General features: G+C 47.3%; 1 protein-coding gene across 4 annotated transcripts; it reads right to left on the bottom strand.

Annotated features, from left to right (window-relative positions):
* Positions 1 to 376: 376 nt before the first annotated feature.
* On the bottom strand, positions 377 to 26,195 carry TMEM169 (transmembrane protein 169). 4 transcript variants are annotated; one of them, XM_032764439.2, is made up of 5 exons: positions 26,105 to 26,195; positions 17,467 to 17,566; positions 12,759 to 12,861; positions 10,315 to 10,750; positions 377 to 1,672 (listed from the first exon to the last, which is right to left on the bottom strand). In XM_032764439.2, the coding sequence occupies exons 4-5, from the start codon at positions 10,616 to 10,618 to the stop codon at positions 1,050 to 1,052; spliced, it is 927 nt and encodes a 308-aa protein (XP_032620330.1). In that variant the 5' UTR covers positions 10,619 to 10,750; positions 12,759 to 12,861; positions 17,467 to 17,566; positions 26,105 to 26,195; the 3' UTR covers positions 377 to 1,049. The 4 variants fall into 4 exon arrangements, with proteins under 4 accessions (XP_032620330.1, XP_032620332.1, XP_032620331.1 ...); XM_032764441.2 differs by having other exon boundaries at positions 12,772 to 12,861; XM_032764440.2 differs by lacking the exon at positions 12,759 to 12,861.
* Positions 26,196 to 26,460: the final 265 nt, after the last annotated feature.

Here is a 26,460-nt window from a genome sequence, read left to right as displayed (position 1 = left end):
CATCACCACTCAGTATAATTAACTGTATGGAGACATGGAGTCAAGAAATGGGGGTGGGATTTCCAGCCGGAGAGACGAATGCATTTTGCATTAACACTAAATGACGCAGGCTCAGGATCTCCCATTCTCAAGGAGTAGATTCACTGCCGTATCAGGACAGCAAGATAGATATGAGGCAACAGAATGGCCTATGTAGAAAGATTTTCCCTCTGCACACATCACCTGTGCAGCTCTAAATACATGTGCTACTGCTCCATACAAACACACACTGCATTCACAAGTACAAACTCCTGGTTCTTGTTCAGTGGAGATGCTTCTTTCTTATGCTGCTATATAATTAGGATTAAGAAAGGAGGAATCTTTTGGCACAACCTGAACTTTTGCTTGCACACCAAACCAGATGTTCAGTATCAAGGTTGCCTTTCAAGCTACTATACATTCTTCATTGCAGCAGCCAGACTACCTGCAAGGTCTGTTGCATTTGTGTGAACTAGTGAAACACCTTTTCCAACATACCGGTTTCTAAGTAACACCATGCACTTTGCAGTCTAGCCTCTAGCACCACATGAGCACTTGATTTCAGCAGGTGTTGGACACAGGGATTGACCAGAGAACAGACTTCTTTAGCTAGGTCTACATTCACAATATGGTCCATCCTTTCCACGCTAAAACTAGACATGCCTTTTACAGAAGTGAAGGACTTTTGCTGCTCATCCCAACATACCTTATATAGCTTCCATCCTTAACCCGACACACCTGGATCTTCTCACAATTATACACAGTTGTGATTTGCTAAAACCAAATATTAAATAGATCAGCTAAGCAGCCCTATGAAATAACCATGCATTTTCACCTGACAATAAATACCAGACTCCCATTCGGCATTTTGGTGCTCTGTGCACATTTAATCTCCCCTCCTCCCCACCAACTCCCACGATTTCATTCTCTATGTCTGTGCTCAAAGATAAAAAAGTCAGTGTAGTACTTTGTCTGGTGCACCATTCATAATAAACGTGATCAAGAAAGTCAGAGTCAGGCAGGACAAAGCCTCAGACTGTTGAAGTCTCAACACCCTGTGCAGAGCTTTTGCCAGACAGACTACCTGAGATATTGTCAGAATCTAGCAGCTCAACAATGCTGTATGGGGAACAGTCTTCTAGGCCCAGCTTGCTACACAACCAGCCACAGAATCCCTTCTCCATATCTCTCACGGCATGCCACCAGCCACCGAAGGACCATGCAATCTGGGTAACGGCCGTATACAAGCCTAGGAAGAAAGACATGACCATGATTATGACAGGATAGAAGATAATCAGTAAGGGGCAGAAGGTGATCTTGTGCCAGAAGGTCCTCTCTTCGTTGTACACCAAGAAGATGTTGTACCAAGTGATGGTCCCGTAGTAAAAGGAAACCACAAAGGATGCTACAAAGATGACAGGAAGGCAGATGATGCTCCAGAGTAGGACATGGGGGCCCCTGTCCATTCCAACGTCGCAAGTCTTCTTCCCTTCCGGTGTCTCATCTTTTGGAGGCTCCTTTGACTTAGCCAGCTCCTGTAGCTCTTTGTCTGTTAGCGTAACATGGATGTCCACCATCTGGCCCTTCTTCTTCCCCCTTGTGATAGTTCCAGTTAAAGTAACATATCGGCTGTCTAAGGGCATGCTCCAGACACCTTCAAATGAGAGATAAATTGCATCATCATTAACAGAACTATTTTTTTTGAAGCACGTTTCACGAAAATCCCCAAAGACATTAGACAATACAGTTAGAGTTCAAATAATGGTAAATAATTTAAAAAAAGGCAGGGCAAGGGAAAACACGGTTACTCACCTTTGTAACTGTTGTTCTTCGAGATGTGTTGCTCATATCCATTCCAGTAGGTGTACGCGCCGCGCGTGCACGTTCGTCGGAAGGACTCTTTACCCTGCAACGCCGGGGCCGGCAGTTCCACCCCTAGGTGGCTGCCGCGATCGGGTAATATTACCCCCTGCCGGCCCGCCCGCTCCTCAGTTCCTTCTTGGCTGGCTACTCCGACGAGTGGGGAAGGAGGGCAGTGGAATGGAATATGGGTAGCAATCATATCTCGAAGAACAACAGTTACAAAGGTGAGTAACGTGTTTTACATAATCTTCGAGTGATGTTCATATCCTTCAGTAGTGATTCCAAGCCTTACCTAGGCGGTGTGGTTGTGAGTGAGAGGTCGCAGCGTGTAACACACGCAGAGCCAAGGCTGCCATCATCCCCTGACTGTTGGACCAGGGCATAATGGGGAAGCGAAGGTGTGCACGGAGGACAGGTCGCTGCCCTGCAGATTTCCTGGACGGGTACTGCGCAAGGGAAGGCGTCGATGATGCTTGCGGCCCTCCGTAGAGTGCGTGGTCACATTGCCGCCAGGAGACCGGCAGTCGTACAGGTCCATATTGCAGGATGTTCACCCATGAGAACCCTCTGCGAGGAGACAGGCACCCTTTAACCCGGTCAGCTATGGCGAAAAAAGCTGGGGGGATTTGCGGAACGGCTTTGGTCTTTCTATATAAAGGCGACGCCCTACGCACGTCTTAGGAGTGGCAACTGCTGCTTCCTGCGAGACGAATAGGTTTCGGAAGGAATACGGGTAGGAATATGTCCTGGTTGACATGAAAGGCCGCAGACAACTTTGGAGAAAGGCGGTGTGCGGGCCTTAGTCTTGTACTTTTGTCGCGATGGAACACCTATACGGGGCTCTACCACGAGGGCGCGTAGCTCTGCACACGCCTAGCAGAATGATGGCCACCCGGAATTGCCGTTTCTTCCAGGATAGTAGAGAGGGAAACACGTGCGCGGTTCAAACGGAGGGGGACATTAAGACGGACACACCAGGTTCAGGATCCCAAGAGGGGCTGGGCGGCGACCTGGGGGTAGAACGCTCCGACCTTTAAGGAATCAGCCACCATCGGGGTGTGAGGAGACAGGCGGGCCATCGCTCCCCGGGTGAAGGTGGAGATAGCGGCTAAGTGAACCCGGAGAGAGGACACCGCCAGGCCTTCTGCTTGAGCGACCAAAGGGAAATGAGGACGATGGGATGGAAAACATCGGTGGAGTGGACGCCTCTCCGCGCACCAGCACGTAAAGCGTTTCCATTTGGCTGAGTACGTGTCGTCCCTCGTAGACGGCTTCCTACTTCCCAGAAGCACCTGCCTCACTGGGAAGAGCAATGCAACTCGGACCTAGTCAGCCACGCAGGAGCCAGCTGAGAGGTGCAGAGACGGAGGTCCGGGTGACGAAGCCGGCCGTGGTCCTGCGTGATCAGGTCCAGGTGAAGAGGCAGGGGAACAGGGTCGACTACCGACAGGTCCAGCAGCAGAGAGAACCAATGCTGCCGGGGCCACGCCGGAGCGATCAGAATCAAGCGGGCCCTGTCCCTGCGCACCTTCAGAAGGACCTTGTGAATCAACGGAAACGGAGGGAACGCATAGAAGAGGTGCGTCACCCAGGGAATCAGAAAGGCGTCTGCAACCGAGCCCGGTTCGCGACCTTGGAAAGAGCAGAACATCGGGCACTTTCTGTTCCTGCGGGATGCGAAGAGGTCCATATGGGGATGCCCCCACCTCCGGAAGAGCGCCAGGGCGATGTCCGGGCGAAGGGACCACTCGTGGGAGCAAAAGGACCGGCTGAGACGATCCGCCAGCGTATTCCGAACCCCCGGGAGAAAGGAAGCAACTAGGTGAACAGAGTGGGCTATGCAAAAGTCCCACAACGTCATGGCCTCCCGACAAAGAAGAGGAGACCTCGTACCGCCCTGCTTGTTTACATAGTATACCGTCGTTGTGTTGTCGGTGAAAACCGAAACACAGCGACCTTGGATCTGCTGATGGAACGCTTGACAAGCCAGGCGGACCGCCCTCAATTCTCGCACGTTGATATGTAGGGCGAGTTCGGGAGGAGACCAGCGGCCCTGGTCCGCAGGGTACCTAGGTGAGCTCCCCATCCCAAGTCCGAGGCATCCGTTGTCAGGGACAGCGAGGGCTGGGGCGGATGGAACGGAAGCCCTGCACACACGACGGACTGATCCAGCCACCACTGGAGGGAGTGGAGGACGTCCTGAGGAATCGTGACTACTGTATCTAACGGGCGCCTGGCCGGACGGAGCTGAGGGATGAGCCAGGACTGGAGGGGCCGTAGGCGGAGCCGAGCATGCGCCGTGACGAATGTGCAGGCCGCCATGTGGCCCAAGAGTGTCAGGCAAGTACGTATGGAGGTTAGAGGTGCTGCCTGCAGCCTGTGGATGATGGCTGTCAAAGCCTGGAACCGCGACAAGGGAAGAACGGCCCTGGCCATGGTGAGTCTAGAACGGCTCCGATAAACTCTATCCTCTGAGTAGGGGTTAGAGTGGACTTCTCGGCGTTGAGCATTAGGCCTAGGCTCGTGAAAAGGCGGCTGACCATGCGGACGTGCGCGAGGACTCGCTCCTATGAGGGTCCCCGGATAAGCCAGTCGTCGAGGTAGGGGAACACATGCACGCGACTGCGACGAAGGAAGGCGACGACTACGGCCATGCATTTGGTAAACACTCTCGGGGCCGTCGAGAGGCCGAACGGGAGGACCGTGAATTGATAGTGCCGGCCGCCGACAACGAAGCGAAGGAACCTCCGATGGGGCGGGAAGATGGCTATATATGAAATAAGCGTCCTGCATGTCGAGGGCGGCGTACCAGTCTCCGGGATCCAGGGATGGAATAATGGTCCCCAAGGACACCATACGGAACTTCAACTTGACCAGGTATTTGTTGAGCTCTCGTAGGTCGAGGATGGGTCTGAGACCTCCCTTGGCCTTGGGGATCAGAAAGTAACGGGAGTAAAACCCCTGCCCTTCTCGTTCTCTGGAACCTCCTCTATGGCCCTTTGTCGAGGAGCGTTCGTACCTCCTGGAGGAGGATCTGCTCGTGAGAGGGGTCCCTGAAGAGGGACGAGGAAGGGGGGTGGGAGGGCGGGTACGAAGCAAACTGTAGGCGGTATCCAAGCCGCAACGCGCGGAGGACCCAGCGGTCTGAAGTAAGCTGGTACCACGCCGGGAGGAAGAACGAAAGACGGTTGGAGAAGGGAGGAGATGGATCCGGGGAGGGACTGGTACAGCGCCCTCGGGCGCACCTTCAAAACGAGGGCTTCGGCCCGGAGGAAGGCTTGGAGGGACCTTGGCTTTGGCCCCCTGGTTACCCGATTGTCTGCGCCTGCCATTCCTATTTCGCCGCCTGGCAAAGTCTTGCCTTTGCCTGGGCTGGGGGTAAGGCCTGTGTTGCTGTTGAGGCCTGAATGGTCTACGCTGGGTGACCGGCGTATGCATCCCCAGGGCACGCATAATGACCCTATTGTCTTTGAGGCTTTGCAGCCGAGGGTCAGTCTTGTCCGAAAACAGGCCCTGGCCCTCAAACGGAAGATCCTGGATGGTATATTGGAGTTCCGGAGGAAGGCCAGAGACCTGAAGCCACGAAATGCGGCGCATAGTGACTCCGGAGGCCAGAGTCCTGGCGGCCGAGTCTGCAGCGTCCAAAGCCGCCTGTAGGGAAGTGCGTGCGACCTTTTTCCCCTCGTCAAGGAGAGCGGCGAACTCCTGACGAGCGTCCTGCGGGAGCAGCTCCTTAAATTTATCAGCCGCCCCCAGGTGTTGTATGTGTAGCGACTGAGCAGAGCTTGCTGGTTGGAGACCCGCAGCTGCAGGGCGCCTGCGGAATAGACCTTGCGGCCAAGCAGGTCCATACGCCTCGCCTCCTTAGACTTGGGGGCCGGAGCTTGTTGTCCATGGCGCTCCCTCTCATTCACAGATTGAACGACGAGGGAACACGGGGGCGGTGGACATATAAGTACTCATAGCCCTTCGAAGGGACCATGTATTTACGCTCGACACCCCGAGCAGCGGGGGGGAACGGAAGCCGGTGACTGCCAGATGGTGGTGGCATTGGCTTGGATGGTCCTTATGAAGGGCAGGGCGACACGAGTGGGCGCATCCGCCGAGAGGATGCTCACGACCGGGTCCTCGATCTCTGAGACCTCCTCAGCCTGGATGTTCATATTTTGCGCCACGAGCCTGAGAGGTCCTGGTGCGCCCTGAGGTCCAGTGGGGGGGGGACTGGTGGATGTCGTCCCCGCCACCGCCTCATCTGGGGAGGACGACGAGGAGAGACCTGGCAGGAGCAGGTCTGGTGGCGGCTCAGACTGGAGCACCGCGTCTGACTCTTGCGGGTGCTCAGGATCTGAAGGATGAGACGACTGCTCTTCTGTAGGGGATGGAGGAAGGCGTGAAGAAGTAGCCTCCGGAGCCCTGTGCTCAGAGACCGACGACCGCAGAGGAATTTGCTGGGGGCCCTGGGCTTGGTGATACGCCCGGGGGTCCAGAAGCCCCACTGCTGAGGACCATGCTCCTGCTGAGTCTCGGAGAAGAGGGCAGCGGGAGTGGTACGGGTCCCGCACTCCAGGTGGCGAAGACCTCCTCGGTGCCGGAGATCGGTGCCGTGATCCATACTGGTGCCGCAATCGAGACCGGGACCTGCTACCAGCATGGTGCCGGGAGGTCGACCGGGATCTGGATCGCCGATGACGGGAACGACTCCTCGAGTCCTGGTGCCGGTAATGGTGGCTGGAGCCAGAGCGGTGCCGGGAGTATCGAGACCGGCGCGAGGATGATCTGCGCCGCGAGTACGACCGGTACCGTCATGGAGAGCGGTGCCAGGACTGCGAGCGGCGTCGCGAGTGAGACCTCCCTCGGGATCGAGATCGGTGCCGAGATCATGACCGGTGCCGAGCCGGAGAGTCCAGGGACGGTGCTCGCATCGGCGTGGGCGTGCCCTTAGACTGCAAAACCCGCACCGGCGGTGCCAGGGGTTGGGGCAGCACAGGCTCAGTTAGAGCGATGAGGTCCCTGGCCGAGGAGAAGGTCTCGGGTGTGGACGGGACCATCAGCTCAACCCCAGATCTTGGCGGGGAGCTGAGAGGGATCGGACTCGACGGACCTGCCGGGCCCGGAGTCGACGAAGTCCCTGGCAGAAGCCTTTGTTTGTGGTTTTTGGGTTTTGCGTTGTTTCTCTCTAGCTCTGAGGTGACCACACAATATCGACGCTCTCTAATCTTCTGTTCCAATTTTGTAAGTACAAAGATAGAAAGACAGTTTAGTCTTTTTAATTGTTTTTCTGTATTTTGCAACTGTGTATCTGGCTGGTAGAGTTTTAATGTGTATTCGGCTGAAAGTATCTTAATTGTATTTCTGCTGGAGAAGCTTTCTTCTATTGTCTATAAGCACATAAAAGACCCTGTAATATTTACATCTAGATATACAGTAGATAACTTGTAATTTTTTTCCTTTCTTTTTATTAAAAGTTTGCTTTTTAAGACCTGTTTGATTTTTTCCCATAATAAGGCTCAAGGGAATTGAGTCTATACTCACCAGGAGAATTGGTGGGGAGAGGGAAGGACTAAATTTCCTCTTTGTGTTAGATTCACGCAGACTTGAATCTGTTATTGCCTCTGGGTGAGGGGGAATCCCCTTGTTTAGATTCACGGAGCTTGAATCTGTCTCTCTCTCCTAGTGTACCCTGGGCGGGAAAAAATCTGGGAGGAAGAAAAGGAGGGGGAAGGAAGGGAAATGGTTTATTCCCCTTTGTTGTGAGACTCAAGGAATCTGGGTCTTGGGGGTCCCCAAGGAAGGTTTTGGGGAGACCAGAGTTTATCAGACACTCAGAGTTCTGATTGGTGGCAGCGTTATCAGATCTAAGCTGGTAATTAAGCTTAGAGGATTTCATGCTAGTACCTCATTTTGGGACTCTAAGGTTCAGATTGAGGAAAGTACACTATGACAGGCTGTAACTGCCCTGTTTAAGTGATTTGTCCTGAACTGGCACTCTCAGTTGGGTCCTGCTAGAATAGCAACATCACAAGAGGCATGTCTCTTCTCTGGCTCCTACACTTGAGGCACGGTCAGTTGGCTCTGTACGCTGCCCCATCCACAGGCGCCGCCCCTGCAGTTCCCACTGGCGCGCCAGAAGGGGCCATTGGAGCACACAGGAGCCAGAGTGGGGCAATGCCACGGCTTTCAGGAGCCACGTGGTGCGGCCCCCGACCCTGCAGCCCAGCTGGAGTGCCGGAGCAGGGCAATCCCCAGATCGTGCTTCCCAGCAGGAGCTTGCAGGCCGGATCTGTCCTGCGGGCTGTAGTTTGCCCGCCGCTGCCTTACACAGTGGTTACGGGGTCCCAGTTATATGCTCTTACACATCAGCTCCGAATTTGGCTCTAGGTCTGTCACTTAGGCTGCAGCAAGTCCACAGATAGTTTTTAAAACAAGTCTGGCTAATCCGACATAGCTCATGAAGTGAACGAGAAACCAGTGTTGAAGAACAGGGGTGGTGGGTACATTCTCTGGACCTATGGAAAGGCAGGTGGGAGCAATCTGTCCTTGCTGGAGAGCTGGGATTGTAGAAGCCACAGAGAAGGAAGTCCCGGTTAAAGATATTTATTTCATTGCTCTGTAAGGCACCTATTACAAAGGCTTCCTTCAAAGGGCCATAAACATATGAGAGACATTTTAAAAGAATTACAGGGAAAGTCAATCAGGCCAAATATGGCCCAATATCAAACAACGTGGCACATGGACAGATCCAGGCAAACCAGTCACCACCACAAAGGATCCAGTCCACACTGGTGAAAGGCAAGGGAAGAAAGGGGCAGGAAGTTGTACAGAAATAACAAAAAGACAAAGGAAGGGGCCAAATATGGGCAAGAAAGAGACAACAGAAGTCCCTGGGACCAGCAGCATAATCTAAAGGCAGCCAACATGGCAGAGCGTCTCAGAGATGGAGTTCCACAGTGAGAGACAGAGAAAGTCCCATCCCCAGCCCAGTCCTGGAAGAACATAGGGATCGTGAGCTGGGTTGACCAGCCCAAGCAGAGCTACTGCCTGAGTGGGACACTGGGCAGAGGAGGAGTGGTCGGCTCAGGTCACACACAGGAAGGTAAGGGCAGAGATGGGAATAGACAAGTCTGCAAGCCTTAAACAGGACATGGATATTCCCTGGGGAAAGAAGCAATTCAGTTATGACATCAATGAAGGGACAATGGGACATACTTTAAAAAACAGAAGCGTCCACTGTCTGCAACCCTTTTTAGGCTTGAAAACAGAGCAGGACTGTAGGTCTGAGATGCAGCGATCTAACTGGGCTGCGAATACTAGTGCATTCCGCACAGGGAAAGGGATGGAATAAACATGAACAGCAATTTTCCTTATTTACTAAACTCTGCCCCCCAACACACACACACACAAACCCACCGCCACTCTCCTCCCATATCAGCTATGTGTCTGAATAGATGAGTAGGGCTGGAAGCCTGGTGAGGACTCGTCCCTGTGCAGAGATCTCCAGCCGCCCTTCTGGGTGAAAGCAGCTCTGAAAGAGCTCACCGGTGACCGTGACAAGGAGTCCCTATCCAAAGAGGAAGCTACGCTAAGAATGTATAAACAGGAGGCTGCAGCCAGTGCCCTCTCCCTATGGCACTATCCCAGAAAGAGCCTCTAGAACTGATCAACCTGGAGCCCGATTTCCCATCCATTTGCTTTACACGCAGTTCTTTCTAAGTAGGGAAGAGGGCCTGATCCCAAAGTCAATGGGAGAAGAGGATGCTCAACATCTCTCTGCATCAGGCCCTAAATTAGCACTACATTAAAAAAAACAAAAGATTTAAAAAGAGGGAGACCAATGGGGAGCATATTCAAACAAATAAATGGCTAAGAAAACAGAACAAAAAATAACCCCTGGTGCCTTTTATCTGGGATTTCAAAGCATTTTCAAACATGTCTGAAGCCTCACAAACAACCTCTCCAGTATTATGAGACAGGAAAAACTGAGGACTAGAAGTTGAAGTGTCTTGCCCAAGGTCACATCAAAAGTCAGTAGCGAAGCTAGAAAGGATTTTCCTCCTGTGCTCCCCCACCAGCCCACCCATCCTGCCTCCATAAAAAAAAAAAACTCTCGCTTTGTAAATTGAAAATGCTGAATTTTCAAAAAAAAGCAAAGGTACAGAACCCCAAAAAATAATTCGCAGCATCTAGCCTAATAAAAGCTACATCTGAGAAAGGGCTTGTGCCCTCAAGTCCCACGGATGCCCTGGGGGGTTCAGAGCCCTCATCCACACGAGAGGAGGATGCACTTCCATAAGTTTTATCCTTCCCCATATCTTTAAAAAAAAGACAAGCAAGAGTTAGTGCCCCTATTTACGCATGGATCAATATATTTTACTGGTCAGTGGCTCAACGGCTAGTGGAATCTGGGTGCCAGCTGCAGCTTCTGAGGACACATACCATCTGTCATGGAATTTCCCAAGAACTTGGAGCCTTCTTCTGAACTTCTCTCCCTTCCTTCCTCATCTGCCTGCTCCTCTTCCACCTTATTTTCATTCTCCGACCGATAAACTATAATAGACTCTGGACGGGACTCTTTCTTTTTCTTTTTCCTTCTGTCCATAGTGGCTTCTCCATCAAAGGTCACTGCCATAGCCACAGCTCTCCGCAGGGAGCCTCGGTGCGGGCTGCATGTTCCAGCCTTGTTCTCCTTCTGCACTGCTTCCTCCATCCCGCTGCTGTTTTGAAGCATCTCATCGGGCATCTCTGAGGAGGTGTTTAAAATCTATCAGCTCCTGCACTTCTGAGCCATCAATCAGGCAACGATTAGCAGGGATGCTCTGGCTTGCAAAAGCATCCTAGTCACAGCATCCAACAGACATCCTCCATTTCCAACCTAAAATGAGAGCGAGAAAGAGGACAAATAAATAATCAATAGAGCGTCACATTTAACTCCATGTACAAGAGCAAGTTCCTGCGGATTTTTAAAGAGGCACTTGCAGCTAACTTACCACGTTAAGCAAAATTGGTTTAAACATGATTTAAACTGACTTATGTGAATCTACATTTATTGATTCTAAAATCAATTTAGTTACACCAACACAAGTTTTCTAATATGAACCAGGCTTAAATGTATGTTCCACATTTAAACAAAAGCCATCAGGATTGGACTGGGTGTTTAATAGGAACAGACTAAAGAAGCATGATTTGCTGGGACATTTTAATATTCCTCTGCAATGCCAGCAAAACCAAACAAAAGCATTGGCAGTAAAACAAAAAGGTGAAACTGACAATAAACGTACACAAAACTGACTATTTTAGGATCTGGACTGGACAATTGCAGCAGTGAAACTATGGTGCAAATTTCCTTAATCTAGACAAACCATAGATTTATTATGCAAGGTGAGGTTAATGCAAATAGTAATTGAATGATGTGATACACGGTGAAAAGTCAACCTCATTTTGAAAAACCCTGCAATTTAATAATCTGCATTTCTATTAGTAACAAGTGTAAGGATTTTTTTAAATGTGAGTTTATGTTGAGGGGGGAAAAATCAAGACGACGCCATGAAAAATAAAAAATGAAAATGAAGTATTTAGGTTGTCTTGAATTTTTTACTACCAATCCACACCAAAAACTCAGGGCCTATTAATCAAGTCACTATTAATATTAAAAAATGCCTTTGATTTTGATGGGGGTTTTGCTTGAGGAAAGGATGCAGAAATAGGCCCTCAACATGCAAGCAGCGTAAGCTGCATCCTGGTGGATAAGAACATAAGAACAGCCAGACTGGGTCAGACCGAAGGTCCAGCCAGCCCAGTCTCCTGTCTACTGACAGTGGCCAATGCCAGGTGCCCCAGAGGGAGTGAACCTAACAGGTAAACGATCAAGTGATCTCTCTCTTGTCATCCATCTCCATCCTCTGACAAACAGAGGCTAGGGACACCGTTCCTTACCCATCCTGGCTAATAGCCATTAATGGACTTAACTGGATAAATTCATGGAGGTTCTCTTTTAAACCCTGTTATAGTCCTAGCCTTCACAACCTCCCCAGGCAAGGAGTTCCACAGGTTGACTGTGCGCTGTGTGAAGAAGAACTTCCTTTTCTTTGTTTTAAACCTGCTGCCCATTCATTTCATTAGGTGGCCCCTAGTTTTCATATTATGGGAACAAGTAAATAACTTTTCCTTATTCACTTTCTCCACATCACTCATGATTTTATATACCTCTATCATATCCCCCCTTAGTCTCCTCTTTTCCAAGCTGAAGAGGCCTAGCCTCTTTAATCTTTCCTCATATGGGACCCTCTCCAAACCCCTAATCATTTTAGTTGCCCTTTTCTGAACCTTTTCTAGTGCTAGAATATCTTTTTTGAGATGAGGAGACCACATCTGTACACAGTATTTGAGATGTGGGCGTACCATGGATTTATATAAGGGCAATAATATATTCTCAGTCTTATTCTCTATCCCCTTTTTAATGATTCCTAACATCCTGTTTGCTTTTTTGACCGCCTCTGCACACTGCGTGGACATCTTCAGAGAACTATCCACGATGACGCCAAGATCTTTTTCCTGACTCGTTGTAGCTAAATTAGCCCCCATCATATTGTATGTATAGTTGGGGTTATTTTTTCCAATGTGCATTACTTTACATTTATCCACATTAAATTTCATTTGCCATTTTGTTGCCCAATCACTTAGTTTTGTGAGATCTTTTTGAAGTTCTTCACAGTCTGCTTTGGTCTTAACTATCTTGAGCAGTTTAGTATCATCTGCAAACTTTGCCACCTCACTGTTTACCCCTTTCTCCAGATCATTTATGAATAAGTTGAATAGGATTGGTCCTAGGACTGACCCTTGGGGAACACCACTAGTTACCCTTCTCCATTCTGAAAAGTTACCATTTATTCCTACCCTGTGTTCCCTGTCTGGAACAATCAATGGATGATCCATACATCCATCCTGCATCCACAGGATTCATGCAATTCTCAGACTAGATCGAATCTAGGAAATGAAGAGATTGATTGTGAGATAGCACTGGCATAGATACTTTGGTGGAGATCTAAATACAGCAAGGCAGATCTAGGTTGAACATTTAAATGATTAGAAGACTCTGCATGACTGAGAATTAAAATCCCACTTAATGGATGAAGCAGTCCTTCAACGGGAATTTAAAGACATCATCATAATTTACAGCCCATTAAATGTGAAGAAATTGTTTTATTTAAACAGATGCTGGGAAGAAGTTTAACATTTTTAGACTCAGTTATATGGTCTAAAACACCCCTCCCACAAATACAAGGCACAAGTTTTGAGGATTTGAGTTGGGATGGGGGGGTTGGTTATTTTAAAATTTGTAATACATGATCTAAAGTTTTATTTATGCTTCTCTCTCATACACAGAGCTTTATAGTAAAAACTTTAATTGTATTAATTGAATACCTGAGGAAAGACTGTGTTCAGTTGCCTCTGAGTGGCTTGAAAAGTTGAAAATCAAAAGATCACTGAAGTTTTACATATAGAAAATAAACTTTCATTAGCCATCAGGAAGTGTGTAAAGAGGCATTCCAATAATAAGGCTCAGCAGGGCACTTAAAGATGCATCATGTGAGGCACCCAAAAATCATCAGGACTTTTGCAAATCTTGGCACAAGTCTCTGGCCATTATAGCTGCAAACAGAACCTTCAAATTGCCAGTGGAGTGAAACCAATGCAATGTTCTATGCCTGAGTCTACAGGCAGCCTGAAACAGGAGCTCCAAGAGGTGTTGAAATGCCCCATGTCATCTCAAGGAGGGGTTGACTCTTACACCTTAGTATAGTTAACAATGTTAATTTAAATCATTTCAATCCTTATTATAACAAGCAAGAAAGAATAGGGACAATATTTTGAAGAAGTGCAGTCTTTTCTGAGTGGTATCCCAATCTAGCATCCCAGTCTAGTGTGGTGTCTTCTGTGGGTGGAGTTTGATTTTAGGTAGAGTTTGGGATAATAGCACCACCCAATCCTAAATAGAGGCAAAGAAAAACCCTATAGCAATTCTCCTGCCCCCTTCCGTGCTTTGTGAAAGAGCCCGTGGAGGGTTCGCATAAAACAAACAAACAGAGGGGTGGAGGTTAAAAATACAAAGCTTCTAGAAAAAAAAGAGTGATTCCTTCCTGGGGACATTGCTGCTTCTCTGCATTGTGGAATGTCTTATTTACATAGGGTACGTCCACACTACCCAGCAGATTGGCAGGTAGCGATCGATCTATAGGAGAGGGATATATTGTGTCTCGTCTAGACATGATAAACCAATCCCCGCACACGCTCCTGTCGACTCCGGAACTCCACCAGGGCGAACAGTGGAAGCGGAGTCGACGGGGGAGCCGCAGCCGTCGATCCCACGCCCTGAGGATGGGAGGTAAGTCGGAATAAGATATGTCGACTTCAGCTATGGGAACAGCGTAGCTGAAGTTGCGTATCTTACATCAACCCCCCCCCCCCCCCCCCCCCCCCCCACACACACACACAGTGTGCCCATAGAGTAGTAGTGTGCTTGGGAAGTTAGTTAAGTAGGTGTTAACACTTCATACCTTAATCAATATAAAAGAACAATGGATTATCCAAGAATAAAGAAATACTCTTCCCCTCCAGCTCAAACCACCCCCTGATTTCAAAAAGAGCGCAAAGAGACAGCTCTTGACATACTAACTTCAGCAGCTGTCCATGTCCACAGGAACTTGTCTACATTTTGAGAGAGGCATTTTTAAAAACGCACACTGAGGGGACAAATGGCTGGGGAGTAAATTCACACAGGTGGTGCTATTCTTCAGAGACTTGCCTGGGACACATAAAAACACTCTTCTAAAGTTCTCCTGCAAAGTCCAGTCATAATGCTTAAAGCTTAGATCATGCTCTGCACCTGAAACACACTGCACATAGAGCAGCTGATTAACTTAAGGATGGGGAAAACTGCAGCACAGTGGCCTGGCGCCACTCAGATACCACAGTGAGGGGCAACCCCTCCCAAAAAACTGAACAGACAGAAAGAAACTGAGCTGGGATTAAAATCTAAGAGTTCCAGGTTCTCAACCTGTGTTCAGCCCACACTGCCTCAAAGAGAAGACAGAAAGTCTCCTAAACCTTGAACAGCAACCCACACAAAACCTGACAGTAAAAATTAAAAACATCCCTAAAACCAGAGACCGGGCTTTGAGGAGGAGGGATTGGTTTGTTTTTTAAGTTTATTCAGCTGTGACCTAGGTTTAGCGCACACAAAAATTGAAGGCAAAAACCAATGCAGCCCCCTCAGCTGTTATGATGAAAAAAGATGTGGGGTCATGAGCTCCCAGTCTGACACTGTGACAAAAAGGGCTCATGTTGTCCTTGGGGGACGTGGAGTAGGGAGGTTATTTCTACCTCTGTTTTTGGCACTGGCGTGACTGCTGCTGGGATACTGTGTCCGGTTCTGGCATCTGCACTTCAAGAAGGATGTGACATATTGGAGAGGGTGAGCCACAACAATAGATTGGGCTCCTGAAGTCTAATTAGCTTATCAAAGGGAAGATTAAAGGTGATTTAATCGTGGGCTGTAAGTCCCTCAAAGTGTAGGTAGAGCATGATAATTTCCATACACATATCAGTGTAGACTGCACTCCCCATGGTAGCACAAGAGCAGGCATGAATCTAATCATCCACAACAGGTGGTAAGGAAGAGGACAATGGCCAGGGCTTCAGAGCTAGCTTGCAGCAGTTTATTAGCCTAGCAATTTGTTATTAATCTCCGTGCGAACACAGACGGAAGAACCCCAGACAGGCCCCACAGTAGCAAGCACTGCCGATCAGGGCTGTCATGACAGCATTAGACTCTATCACACAAGAGTCTCAAGGTTTGCTCCTGTACCATTTTAAGTCAATGGAAAGGTTTGATCCTACTTCCATTAAAAGATATTATTCTGCTCACGAAAACAGAATGAGAAAAAGCCTCTCACAAAGCTAAGAAAATCCTTTGATACCTGGTACATTAAAAACAGGGTTCTGTTCTGACCACAGCATTTTGGGGATTGTTCATAACAGAGCTGAGGTGAGACGACAGTGTGAGCAGTGGGCAATAACTAGCATCAGTTTTGTATTTATTTATGTTTATATTTGCAGAAAATGTACGGCAGATAAATACATCAAGTATATTAAGTGCTTCCAGCACTCTTGGTCTAATCATTCGTACTTATTTGTAGCACACCAAGGTCCCAAGCAGAATCAGGAATCTACCTTCCTAGATGCTGTATAAACATATAGCAAGACAAGATCTCTGCCCTGAATAATTTACAGTCTAATTTCAGATAAGATGCAACAAACGAACATGCAAAACAATAAGAGGGAAAACAGTAACAGTAATAAGCTCCAGTGTTTACATATGCCAGCTTTAAGTCTGTTTATCTATTTAAGATATTTATCTGGCCCCTGTTTACCACAGTATCTGTATCACAATCTTTACTGGATTAATCCTCATAACATCCCTATGTGGTAGGGAAGTGCTAAGATCACCATTTGACAGATGGGGAACTGAGGCACAGAGCAATTTTGGGCTTGTCTAAATGAATGCTGAGTTCACAGCAGGCTGGAGTGTAAATATACCTTGCATGAACCTGCCACACTCATGTCTAAACTCTAAGTGGACCCTGCTGCTGCCAGTGTTCCCATGCACCTAAGAACGAACATACCTGTTTTGAAGCACACTACATACTTGTTCTTAAGAATTTTAAATACTATGTACTTCGTGCTTGTATTAAGTACACTTTAAAAGGTATTTAAAATACCAGCAACTTTTTTCCCTCTGCAAGTGCTTCTTCAAAATAGGTTTTTGAAACAATCACATCCCTCGCAATTGTCCCACATTCGGGTTGACATGTGTGTATATGTGTAAATAAATGTATTTACATTTAGAAGATATTTTTTCATTGTTAATCTATTGTTCACATACATGAATAGCATTTCATTGTTACTCTTCTTCTTTCTCTTCCACTGTGTTCACATTATTTAGATAGCTGTCCATACATTGACCAGACAATTGCAGGGAATATGGGAGAGGACAGTACTTGTGCTTCTGCTTGTACTTTTACTTAGAAATACATAAGTATGATTTTCACAGCACACCTGTACTGATAAGGACTTCTGCAATGTGTACTTGGCACTTATACTTAAGTCCTTTTCATCAGTACTTACGGCAACACTGGCTGCTGCACACTAAAAAGTCCCCTAGCGTGCCTTGACCTACTCCCCTTTCAAAGCAGGCTAGATCAAAGTGCAGTAGGGAACATTTAGTGCACAGCAGCAGGGTTCACACAGACACGTAGTGCCACAGGTGCGGGAGCTAAGGGAGCGGTTGCCAACTTTCTAATTGCACAAAACTGAACACCCTTGCCCTGCCCCCTACCCCACTCCTGCTGTCAAGGCTGATTCCACACTTTGGCACTTTGAGTGAAGAAGGTGGGGGCCTGCCAGGATTTTAAAAATTAATACTGACCACTCCAGGTTGGTATTAAACTTCCAAGGTTACAGCTTTTCTCTGACCTTGGACGGGTAGATCCTACCAGCACCCAACTGCAAAAACAAAACAAAAAAACGCACCCTTTTTGAGAACCCAAGAAGTAGCACTTGGGAATTCCTTCCTGTGCAGTACCCTCAAGCCGTTTCTTCCTTTTCTCCCTCCCCCGTTTCCAGGGAACAGCTGTGAAAAAAAAACCTAAAGAAAATCAGCTGTTGCCACCAGCTAATTAAACAACATATGCACAAACCTCTTAGGACACACACAAAAAACCAATCCTGTTCTTAAAAAAGGTAAATTTTATTAAAAACAAAAAGAAAGAAAATACATTTGGAACTTAGGTTTTTTGCTAGGTCTGGAAAAAAAAAACAATTGCAAAAATTAAGCATCAAGATAGTTCTTTTGAGGTTCAGCTTAAAGGTTTCACGCAAAACAAAAGCATTTGGGAGTTAACACAGAGGAGTCCACAAGCCAATAAGAAAAAAGAGAGAAACCTAATCGCATCTTCCTAGACATTCCCTGATCTACTTACATATTTGGGGATTTAAAATAAGTAGTCTCTAGGTATGATCTGATGGTTTTTCATACCCGGCTTAAAGCTTCCTACAGCATAGTTTAGCCCCGTTCCTGCAATGCATATCCTCTCTCCGGAGAGCAACAACAACAGACAAAGGGGAAGTTTGTTCCCCCAATTTTAAAACGTTCTAGCCCTCCCATTGGCTCTTTTGGTCAGGTGCCCACTGCCTTCTTTTTACCTATGGACTTTTTTTTAACCCTTTACAGGTAAAGCAGGGGTTTCCGGCCAATGGGAGCTGCAGAGCCAGCACTGGGGCAGCACGCAGCACTTCCCTGATCGCCCTTGTGCCTAGGGGCCGGACATGCCGGCTGCTTCCGGAGAGCTGCGCAGAGCCAGGGCAGGCAGGGAGCCTGCCTTAGCCCCGCTGCACCGCCAACTGGACTTTTAATGGCTGGAGCCACCAGGGTCCATTTTCTACTGGGTGTACTGGTAGAAAACTGGACGCAAGCAAACCCTAACGAAGGGTGCTTCTGCACCCCCTCGCTTGAAGTAGTTTCCATTATATACAGGGTTTACAGTTTGGTTCAATGGCTTTCAGCACCCCCACTATAAAAACTGTCCCAGCTCCCCTGCTGAGCGCCCAACACGGACTTACACCCAAGCTTGTGATGAATTATACATTCATTTACACAAGCCCTAAGTGACTTGCCCAAGGTCACAGGGGAATTCTGTAGCGGAACAGGGAATTGAACACAGGTCTTTGAAGTCACAGGCTAGTGTTCTCACCACTGGACCATCCTTCCTCTCTGTGTATACCTTGATGGTTCCAAATCACTTAAACTTAATATTTTTTCAAAACAAAGTGATAAGCAATCCCACTGACCCTCCCTCGGGCCGTTGCTAATTGGCCATGCCCAGCAGGCATCACAGGAGAGGTTTATCCTGTAGCAGAATTTCAAAGAGCAGAGCATAGTGGTTTAACATATCAGTTCAAGGAGCAGAACAGAGGGGAAAATGCAGTAAGATACCTGACAATCACGGAACACTTTACAGGTATTCTTTAATTGAGACATCCAACACTGCTGAGAGATACTTGTTATTAGCCCCACTTTGTAAATGAGGACACTCAGGTGACTTGTTCAAGGCCACAGAGTGAATCAGTAACAGTGCTAGGATTAGGGCTCAGGACTTCTAGCTCTCAGCTCTATACTCAGACCACTAAACTGGGCCTCTTTTGCGCTTCGTTTTTGTGACAGACTTAACTCTTTGCTAGTAACATTCTATAGGATACAGTCCAGCCAAAACTTTTAAAAAGGAGTTTTCCAAAGTATCACTCAGTTGTTTCTGGATGACATTTTCAAAGGATTTGTCTAAGTCATTCCACTGAGGGTGCTTTACAGACTATCTGTTTTATGAATTAGTTCTTTTTTCTCCATTATTCCATAACTTTCCCAAATGTCAAGGGATAACGCTGCTATGCGCAGCAGCCTTACTGAACTCTGGCACACACTGTACAAGAAAAGCTTTTTTTTTTTAAAAAAAAAAAGCCAAACAAAATGCCTTCTCATATTCCCTTGAATAAAACTTTCCCTTACGAGAATCCCAGAACACTGTCTGTCAACCTCTGTTTAGGACAAAAATAGTATGTAACAAAGTGTATTCCAACCCCAGTCTCGAGGTTTTGTCCACATTTGGTAGGAGAGAAGAAACAAACATTTTCAGACAAAGAATGCAAAGCTTCTAAGTTTATCCACAGGAATGAGACTGGTTTTGTACCATGTATTGTCTTGTGCCAGAAGTTTCAATGAGTGACACATGTACATGAGCTTTCGAAGAGACCTGAGGTTTGGATATTAGAATAATCACAGGAGTGGGAATAGTTTGAGATTTTCAAAGCAATCTAAGAGATTTACAAAGTTATCTAAGAGATTTAGACACATCTCACATATAATAGGGTTCTGGTCTATGACTAGAGCTCCTAGATACTATGGTAATATAAATAATTTTAATAGAAGATGTGCTAGACTGCTTTGAAAATCTCAACCTAATACCTGGGCTTACATTTCTTCTGGAAACAAAGTGAAGGCACGTTTTCCTCTCCTTGTCCCAATTCCACCCATTCCCCTATACCCACACACTTCCCCATTTTCCTACTTCAGTGGGCTCTGAGTCCTGCATGTTTAACCCAGCAGACACTGAGTGCTCATTTGAAAGGATTTTCATTTGCCAGCCCAATGGCAATGCTATTTGCTGGATTATATGGAAGCAGAGTTTGGAAGCAGCTGTTCCCCCTCCCTCCACCAGCCACCCCACCTTTAGGGCTAAACCACCTCTAAATGGTGTACATGTGCACACACATATACGTAAGAGAAAGAACTGCTGATGGCCAGTTTTTGTATGCAGGGTTCGCTGATCCATAATGCAACATGGACTTTGATGATGGCTTCTGCTAACCCAACCAGAGGATGAGCCACAATTTGTAGCCACTTAGAAAACTTTTGAAAGGGGGAAGGGCTGGAATGTGGTTATTGGAATGAAGGGGTGGGAGACTTACAAGTCCTTATCTTGACAAGAGAACCCATGTGGGGGAAAGGTACATGGAGGAAGAAGACGTTTCTTGTTTAATTATAAAGTAAAAGGTCACTGCTGTGTGGTCCACTGGAGACCGCTGTCTAAAACCAAATGTAGAGGTGGATTATTTGAAAAATGTTTACACAAGGCCAATACACTCATTGACTTCAATTCAGAATTCTGCCTGAGTAACCACTGAGTAGGAACATCAGGATTTGGCCCATAAAGAGTTACTGAACAGCCACACGGGATAAACTGACAGAACTGGAAGCGTCCCTTACATGTCACACAATAAATATCATCTAGGATATTTAGAGAGAACTTCTAAAGGTAGGAACTGGATGGCTCAGGGGATCTGCAGTAGGACATAGAGCATATCACTTCACTGCAGTCAGCTTGAGTGACTGTCACCAGGTCTGGGTACCCAGGTTATATTAGCCTGAGTAGAGAGGCCCTACTGCAAAAGCTTAAAATGTCCCGCACCTGTGTGACTGCATCCATGCTGGTGCTGCACACATCCACCTGAGGAGGTAGGCTAGGACTTCTGGGGGGCTATTCCCTGGTTCTTAGCACTGCACTAAGTTCTCTGAATTCTTTCACAGTGTATTGTAAGAGAACTTTGACTCAGGAAGGACAGACGTGTGGAAGTGTTCTTAGCCTGCCAGCTCACTAATGTAAACAACTTCCGGTCCTCCGCCTCTGTTGCAACCCATGACGAAGTGTGGAGTTTACTGTGAATGATGACCTGATCCAGCTGTTGGCTTTAATGCAACCTTCATTTTGGCAACAGGAGGCAGATGCAAGGCACGAGACTCGGTGGAAGGCATCTTGGCAGCATGGTACGTTGCTAAGGAGATCACGCTGGTTCCTCCACTGCACCCTCCCTGGTGCATTCCCTTATCTCCTTCCCAAAGACTGTTCAAATACCGTTGAAGTGCTGCAGAAATACAGCAGCCTAAATACAATGTGGGGTTTAAATGCCAAACTCGTGTACATAAACTAGAAGGTGACTTCTGGTACAGAAGGAAGGTGTTCATAGAGGGGAAGAAACTATGGCCCAGTGGGAACTGTGGGAAGGCACTGGAGGAGTAGCAGCACTGCAAAGTAGGTGTGTTACCAGCCTGGGTTAAAGCAGAACCCAGGCTCAAACCCGTATCGCCTAACTGCATCAGCTAGCTGGGTTTAAAGCACCTCTAAACCCAGATGAGAGGTTTGTGTGTGTGGACGGTAGTCAGGTTAGAGGCAACACCTGGGTAAGAGCCTGAGGCCAGGTCTACACTGCGACTTTAAATCGGTTTAATGGCCGATATACCGATTTTACGCTGTATCCGTTCACACGACGTCGTCATTAATATCGAGTTAAACGGCTCCTTAAATCGATTTCGGAACTCCTCCCAAACGAGAGAGTAGCGCTAAATATTCGATAGTGATAACTCGGATTACGTTTCTGTGGACCGGAAATCGACGTTATGGCCTCCGGGCGGCATCCCAGAGTTGCAGCACTGACCGTTCTGGACAGCAATCTTGAAACTCGGATGCAGCGGGCAGGTAAACAGGAAAAGCCCACGCGAACTTTTAATTACATTTCCTGCTGCCAGCGTGGAGCTCTTGATCGCACGGCTGGACGATGCAGTCTGAAATCGAAAAAGTAGGCCTCCCAGCATAGACTGGTACGGGGATACTAGGTCTGATCGCTGATGGGGAGACAAATCTGTTGTATCCAGTCCGTTACAGACACGAATGCCAAAGAGTTTGAATAAAAACTCCAGGATAACAGCGCTGCGTGCACAAGCGTAACAGAGCCAGAGACTCAAATGGACGCTCATGAAGGGGGAGGGGTACTGAAGGACTCCAGCCTATGCCACAGTCGCACAGCAGTCTCTGAAAATTATTTGCTATTCTGGGCTGAGCTCCCAAATGTCGTTTTAGGTTCAAACACAGTGCTGGCGTGGTTGCAGGAACAGCTCCTCAGTTTACCCCCCCCACCAACGTGAAAAAAAAGGGAAAAGATTGCTGTGCTATGGCGTTTGCTCAATGCACTCCGCGAAAAAGGCGCCAAAGGGTTGTCCTGCTGCCTTCACAAAGGGGCGGTGAGGCTGTACCCAGCACCACCCGGGGTCATGTTTTCTGCCCCATCAGGCACTGTGCTCTCAACACGGAAGTGGGAACTATGGGATAGCTGAGGAACAGCTACCCACAGTGCACTGCTCCTGAAATCGATGGTAGTTTTGGACCATGGACGCAAACAATCGATTTCGGGATCCCACTGTGGACACGCTAAACCGATTTTATTAGATCTGTTTTGTAATATCGGTTTAAGCTAATTCGAAATAATCGTGCAGTGTAGACGTACCCTGAGTTCTCTCTGCTGTGATGCACTGGTTCAAACACAATGCAGACTGGTAGCGACCCGAGTCATTACCTGTGGTGACAACATGAATAGGCATTGGTGGGTTTGGTCCAGGTCTCAGTGAGTAGATTTCTATTTCATAAATCACAGTCTCCTAAGGGAGAACAAGGAGTGGAGCTCTCCACTACCCCACAGAACTGGTCCCTGCAGGGCACAGTTAAGGCAAATGCTCACAAAACACTACTGTAATTTTTTAAAACATTTAAACTATGGCATTTCTAACATTAGATTAAGAACTCTTGCAAATCTCAGTAAAAAGTAAATAACTTCTCTTGATGGGAGAGTGAAGGCATTTGATATTCTTCACTCTGATAAAACTAATATGCATCGGTGCATAGATTTAACTCAAAGGTTTGTGGCTTGGTAGTCAAGCAGGCACTTTGGAAGCTGAAGACCTAGTTTGCAAACCTAGATGAGTGTTCCTCCCTGGGATCAATTAAAGATCTGTCTGCTATAGTCTATTTGGGATATGTACAGCAGCCACCGGCAATTAATAGGGCTCTGTATGGCCTCAAGATCATGGCAATGTGGCAAATAATTAAAGAACGTCTTAGACTGCCATCCACAGCAATCCATACTTTGCCTGAACAGAGATCTTTAATACAGCGTTTTTGAACTTCAAAATGCTGTAGAAACATTAATGAATCTGGAAGGCAGCATGGTCTGACGGGTACAGCATAGACTAGGAATCAGAAGGCTGCAGTTCTATTCCAAGCTTGTCTCTGACTTGCTGAATGACAATGGCATAGTTGCAAACACTGTACCTCAGTTTCCCTATATGGAAAGTGGGAACATATACACTCCTTCATATTATAGTTTATGATCTTCAGATGAAAGGTGCTATATTATAAGTGTTTTTATTATTAGGTGGTTAATTTTTACCATACCTACCAGGAAAATAATCGTTATCCTTATTTTAGAGAGGGGGAAACTGAGGCAAAAAGACATTAGCTGACTTACTTCTTTAATTAGTACATATGACTTCTACCAAGTAACCACTTACTGGGAAAAAATAGGCAGAGATAATTGTTAATGATGTTTTCAATCTTTGTGCTCCCATCTAATCGGATGACTAGAGAAACCAATCTGTGCACTTTATTCAAACACAGGATCTACCAGGCACACCAACACTGGTTAAAAAATGAAAATGATCTATGCTGGACTGGGAAAGATCTGTCTATTTTTTGTTGGGCAAAACTCAAAATAATGCTGAATGTTCCCTGCAGCAACTGAATGACTGATATTGGGTTTGTTGAGGGAACTATTTAAAAATACCAGAGCTCTGCCTTTTCTTTAGCACAAAAGGGGCTGTGTTCGAGACATTTTAAAAGGATCGGATGATACCACTTTCAATAATAGTTAGATTTCATTACACCAATGGCTGTTTCTGAAGAGAAAATTTTCCATTCAGAGTATGGGGCTCAGGTATTACAAAATGATACTATCCTTGACATGTATTCAAACACACAAAATTAGGGAATCATTCAAGAATAATGTAGAATCAATTCAAAATAAGAGAAAACTGGAAGCTGCCTTTCTCTAGTTCTATGCAAAATAACTGAGAAGATATAGAAAGGTAAATATAATTTAAAAAATCATTTCCTCTCCAGAAACATGCAACATTAAGGAGCTATTTTCTTGGAGAAAGCTATAGACTGACAGGTGCATAACTCAGCTGGGATGTGTATGAATGATCCTGAAAGTAAGGAGTTATGAAATAAATTGAGATAAAATATTATTTTAAGCACACTTAACATAAATGCAAGCACTGATTTTCCTGGTGAGCAATTTACATCTTATGATGAAGGCTTTGCAAAACTCATAAGAATTGTTAAAAAGCGCAAGGTCATTTAAGGATAAAGCTCTGAGAAATACAATTTCAGAGCAATGCATTTTATTTTATGGTTAATAAGATTTATAAAACAAACACCCAGAGTTTTGCCAGGATTTCTCCTCTGAAAAAGCCTTTCCTTGGTTTAAAAGGGAATATGAATGCATGTGAAACTAATCCCCTTTTGCTTCTTTAAAAAACGATTTCCTCTTCAAAGGGAATGGGCAGGAATCCACCAGCTTCAAAGGGGGAGACATGGAGCTAAGAATAGATCAGACAACAGAATAAGAGGGGGAGGGGGCTGAGTGGGTTTGTTCTAGTGCCTGAGAGAACTGCAGTCTCAGCTGCTGGGTGAGACCTATTTTTTGGAGGAGCAAAAGACAGAAAATATATCCATCCGACCAAGTCTCTTTATTCCACTTAATAAAGCAAGCGACTATCTCCAGCTCAATCAATAAAGCCCAACGTCCGAGTGACCTGGACAAGACCATAATTTTGGAAAAGGGAGCAAATGCAATCCGAGGTCAATATCGCCTTTCACAGAACGCATGGCAATAAATCCCCTTTATTTCAGAGGCAGCAACAGACTTCTGCAGTTCTTTGCACAGCCCTGCCTGGTGCCCAGGAGAATGGGCACGGTTTGCTGAGCCCCATTTCATTTGTTTTGCTATATTCAAAGTGCGAGACCCTTTTATTTTGGGGGGACAGGCTAAAAAACGCCCTTCTGTCTAAAGTTTGCTCACATGCCAGTATGCCTGCAAGGAGAACCCCTTTGCAATCTGCGTAGACATGGAATTCTCACGCGCAATGGGGGAACTCCAACGTGCATGCCAGCAAGGTCCCATCACATGCACCGGGGAGATGAAATCCCTCTCTCCCAGATGCATAAGCCATTCACACGTGCAAGGATGAACCGTTTCCCAACGTGCACGCATGGAAGGAACCCGCAGTCATATGCATACACGCGTCGGCAAGGTGACATGTCTTCAAAATGCACGCCTGGAGTCCTCCTACCCAGAGCGGGGATGCTCTATAGACTTCATCAGCATAGACTTAAACAATAAACCTCCTGTCTGTAAATTCAAGTGGCTAGGACAATTCATTAGGAGCAAGGCGGAACGTGCAGGGAAGATCGCCCACTGCAGCTTGTTGAAGAGTTGTAGGTGTGGTGCCTGTCCCTCTCTCCTCCTGCCCCCGTATTTAAAACCGCAGCAGCACCACTTACAACGGGGCAGAACTCTGCTGCTGCACTGCCCCTACCTGGAAATTTCAAAGGTACAAGCGGGGGAGGCAGCGGGCAGCAAATAGTCGGGCCAGTTACACCGACTCAAATGCACAAGAGAAAACGACCTTCAAGATAGCAAAAATCACCTGACGCGAAATCAAACTTACCTGCTGCCCCGCAGCTGGGTCTGCGTGGGGTCGGATGCTTCCGACTCCAACTGGGTCTGCAGAGGCGGGTGGGAGGACTGGAGATGCGCCTGTCCCCAGCCGGTCTGCAGTGAGGCGGGGGAAGAGGGCTGGAGACGCTCCGGCCCCCAGCCCCACCGCCGGCGCCCAGTGGGGGGGGGGGGGCTGGAGAACTCTCCGCCCCCGCCGTCTCAGTGGGGGAAGGGCTGGAAGACCTCCTGCTCCCAGACGTCTGCTAGTGGGCGGATCTCCTGCCCCAGCCGTCTGCAGTGGGGGGGGGGCTGGAGACTCGCCTGCCCCCACCGGCTGCAGTGGGGGGGGGGGCTGGAGACCTCCTG

This window comes from Chelonoidis abingdonii, chromosome 10 (assembly GCF_003597395.2).
Source record: "Chelonoidis abingdonii isolate Lonesome George chromosome 10, CheloAbing_2.0, whole genome shotgun sequence".
NCBI lineage: Eukaryota > Metazoa > Chordata > Testudines > Testudinidae > Chelonoidis > Chelonoidis abingdonii.
This window is presented reverse-complemented; position numbering and strand designations above follow the sequence as displayed.

Bases quoted from the DNA above. Each gene is read 5' to 3' on its own strand.
- TMEM169 (XM_032764439.2), bottom strand. From the start codon at position 10,618: ATGCCCGATGAGATGCTTCAAAACAGCAGCGGGATGGAGGAAGCAGTG. The intron at 1,673-10,314 runs GTATGTGTCCTC...TCTCATTTGAAG, and splicing joins GGGAAATTCCATGACAGATG to GTGTCTGGAGCATGCCCTTA.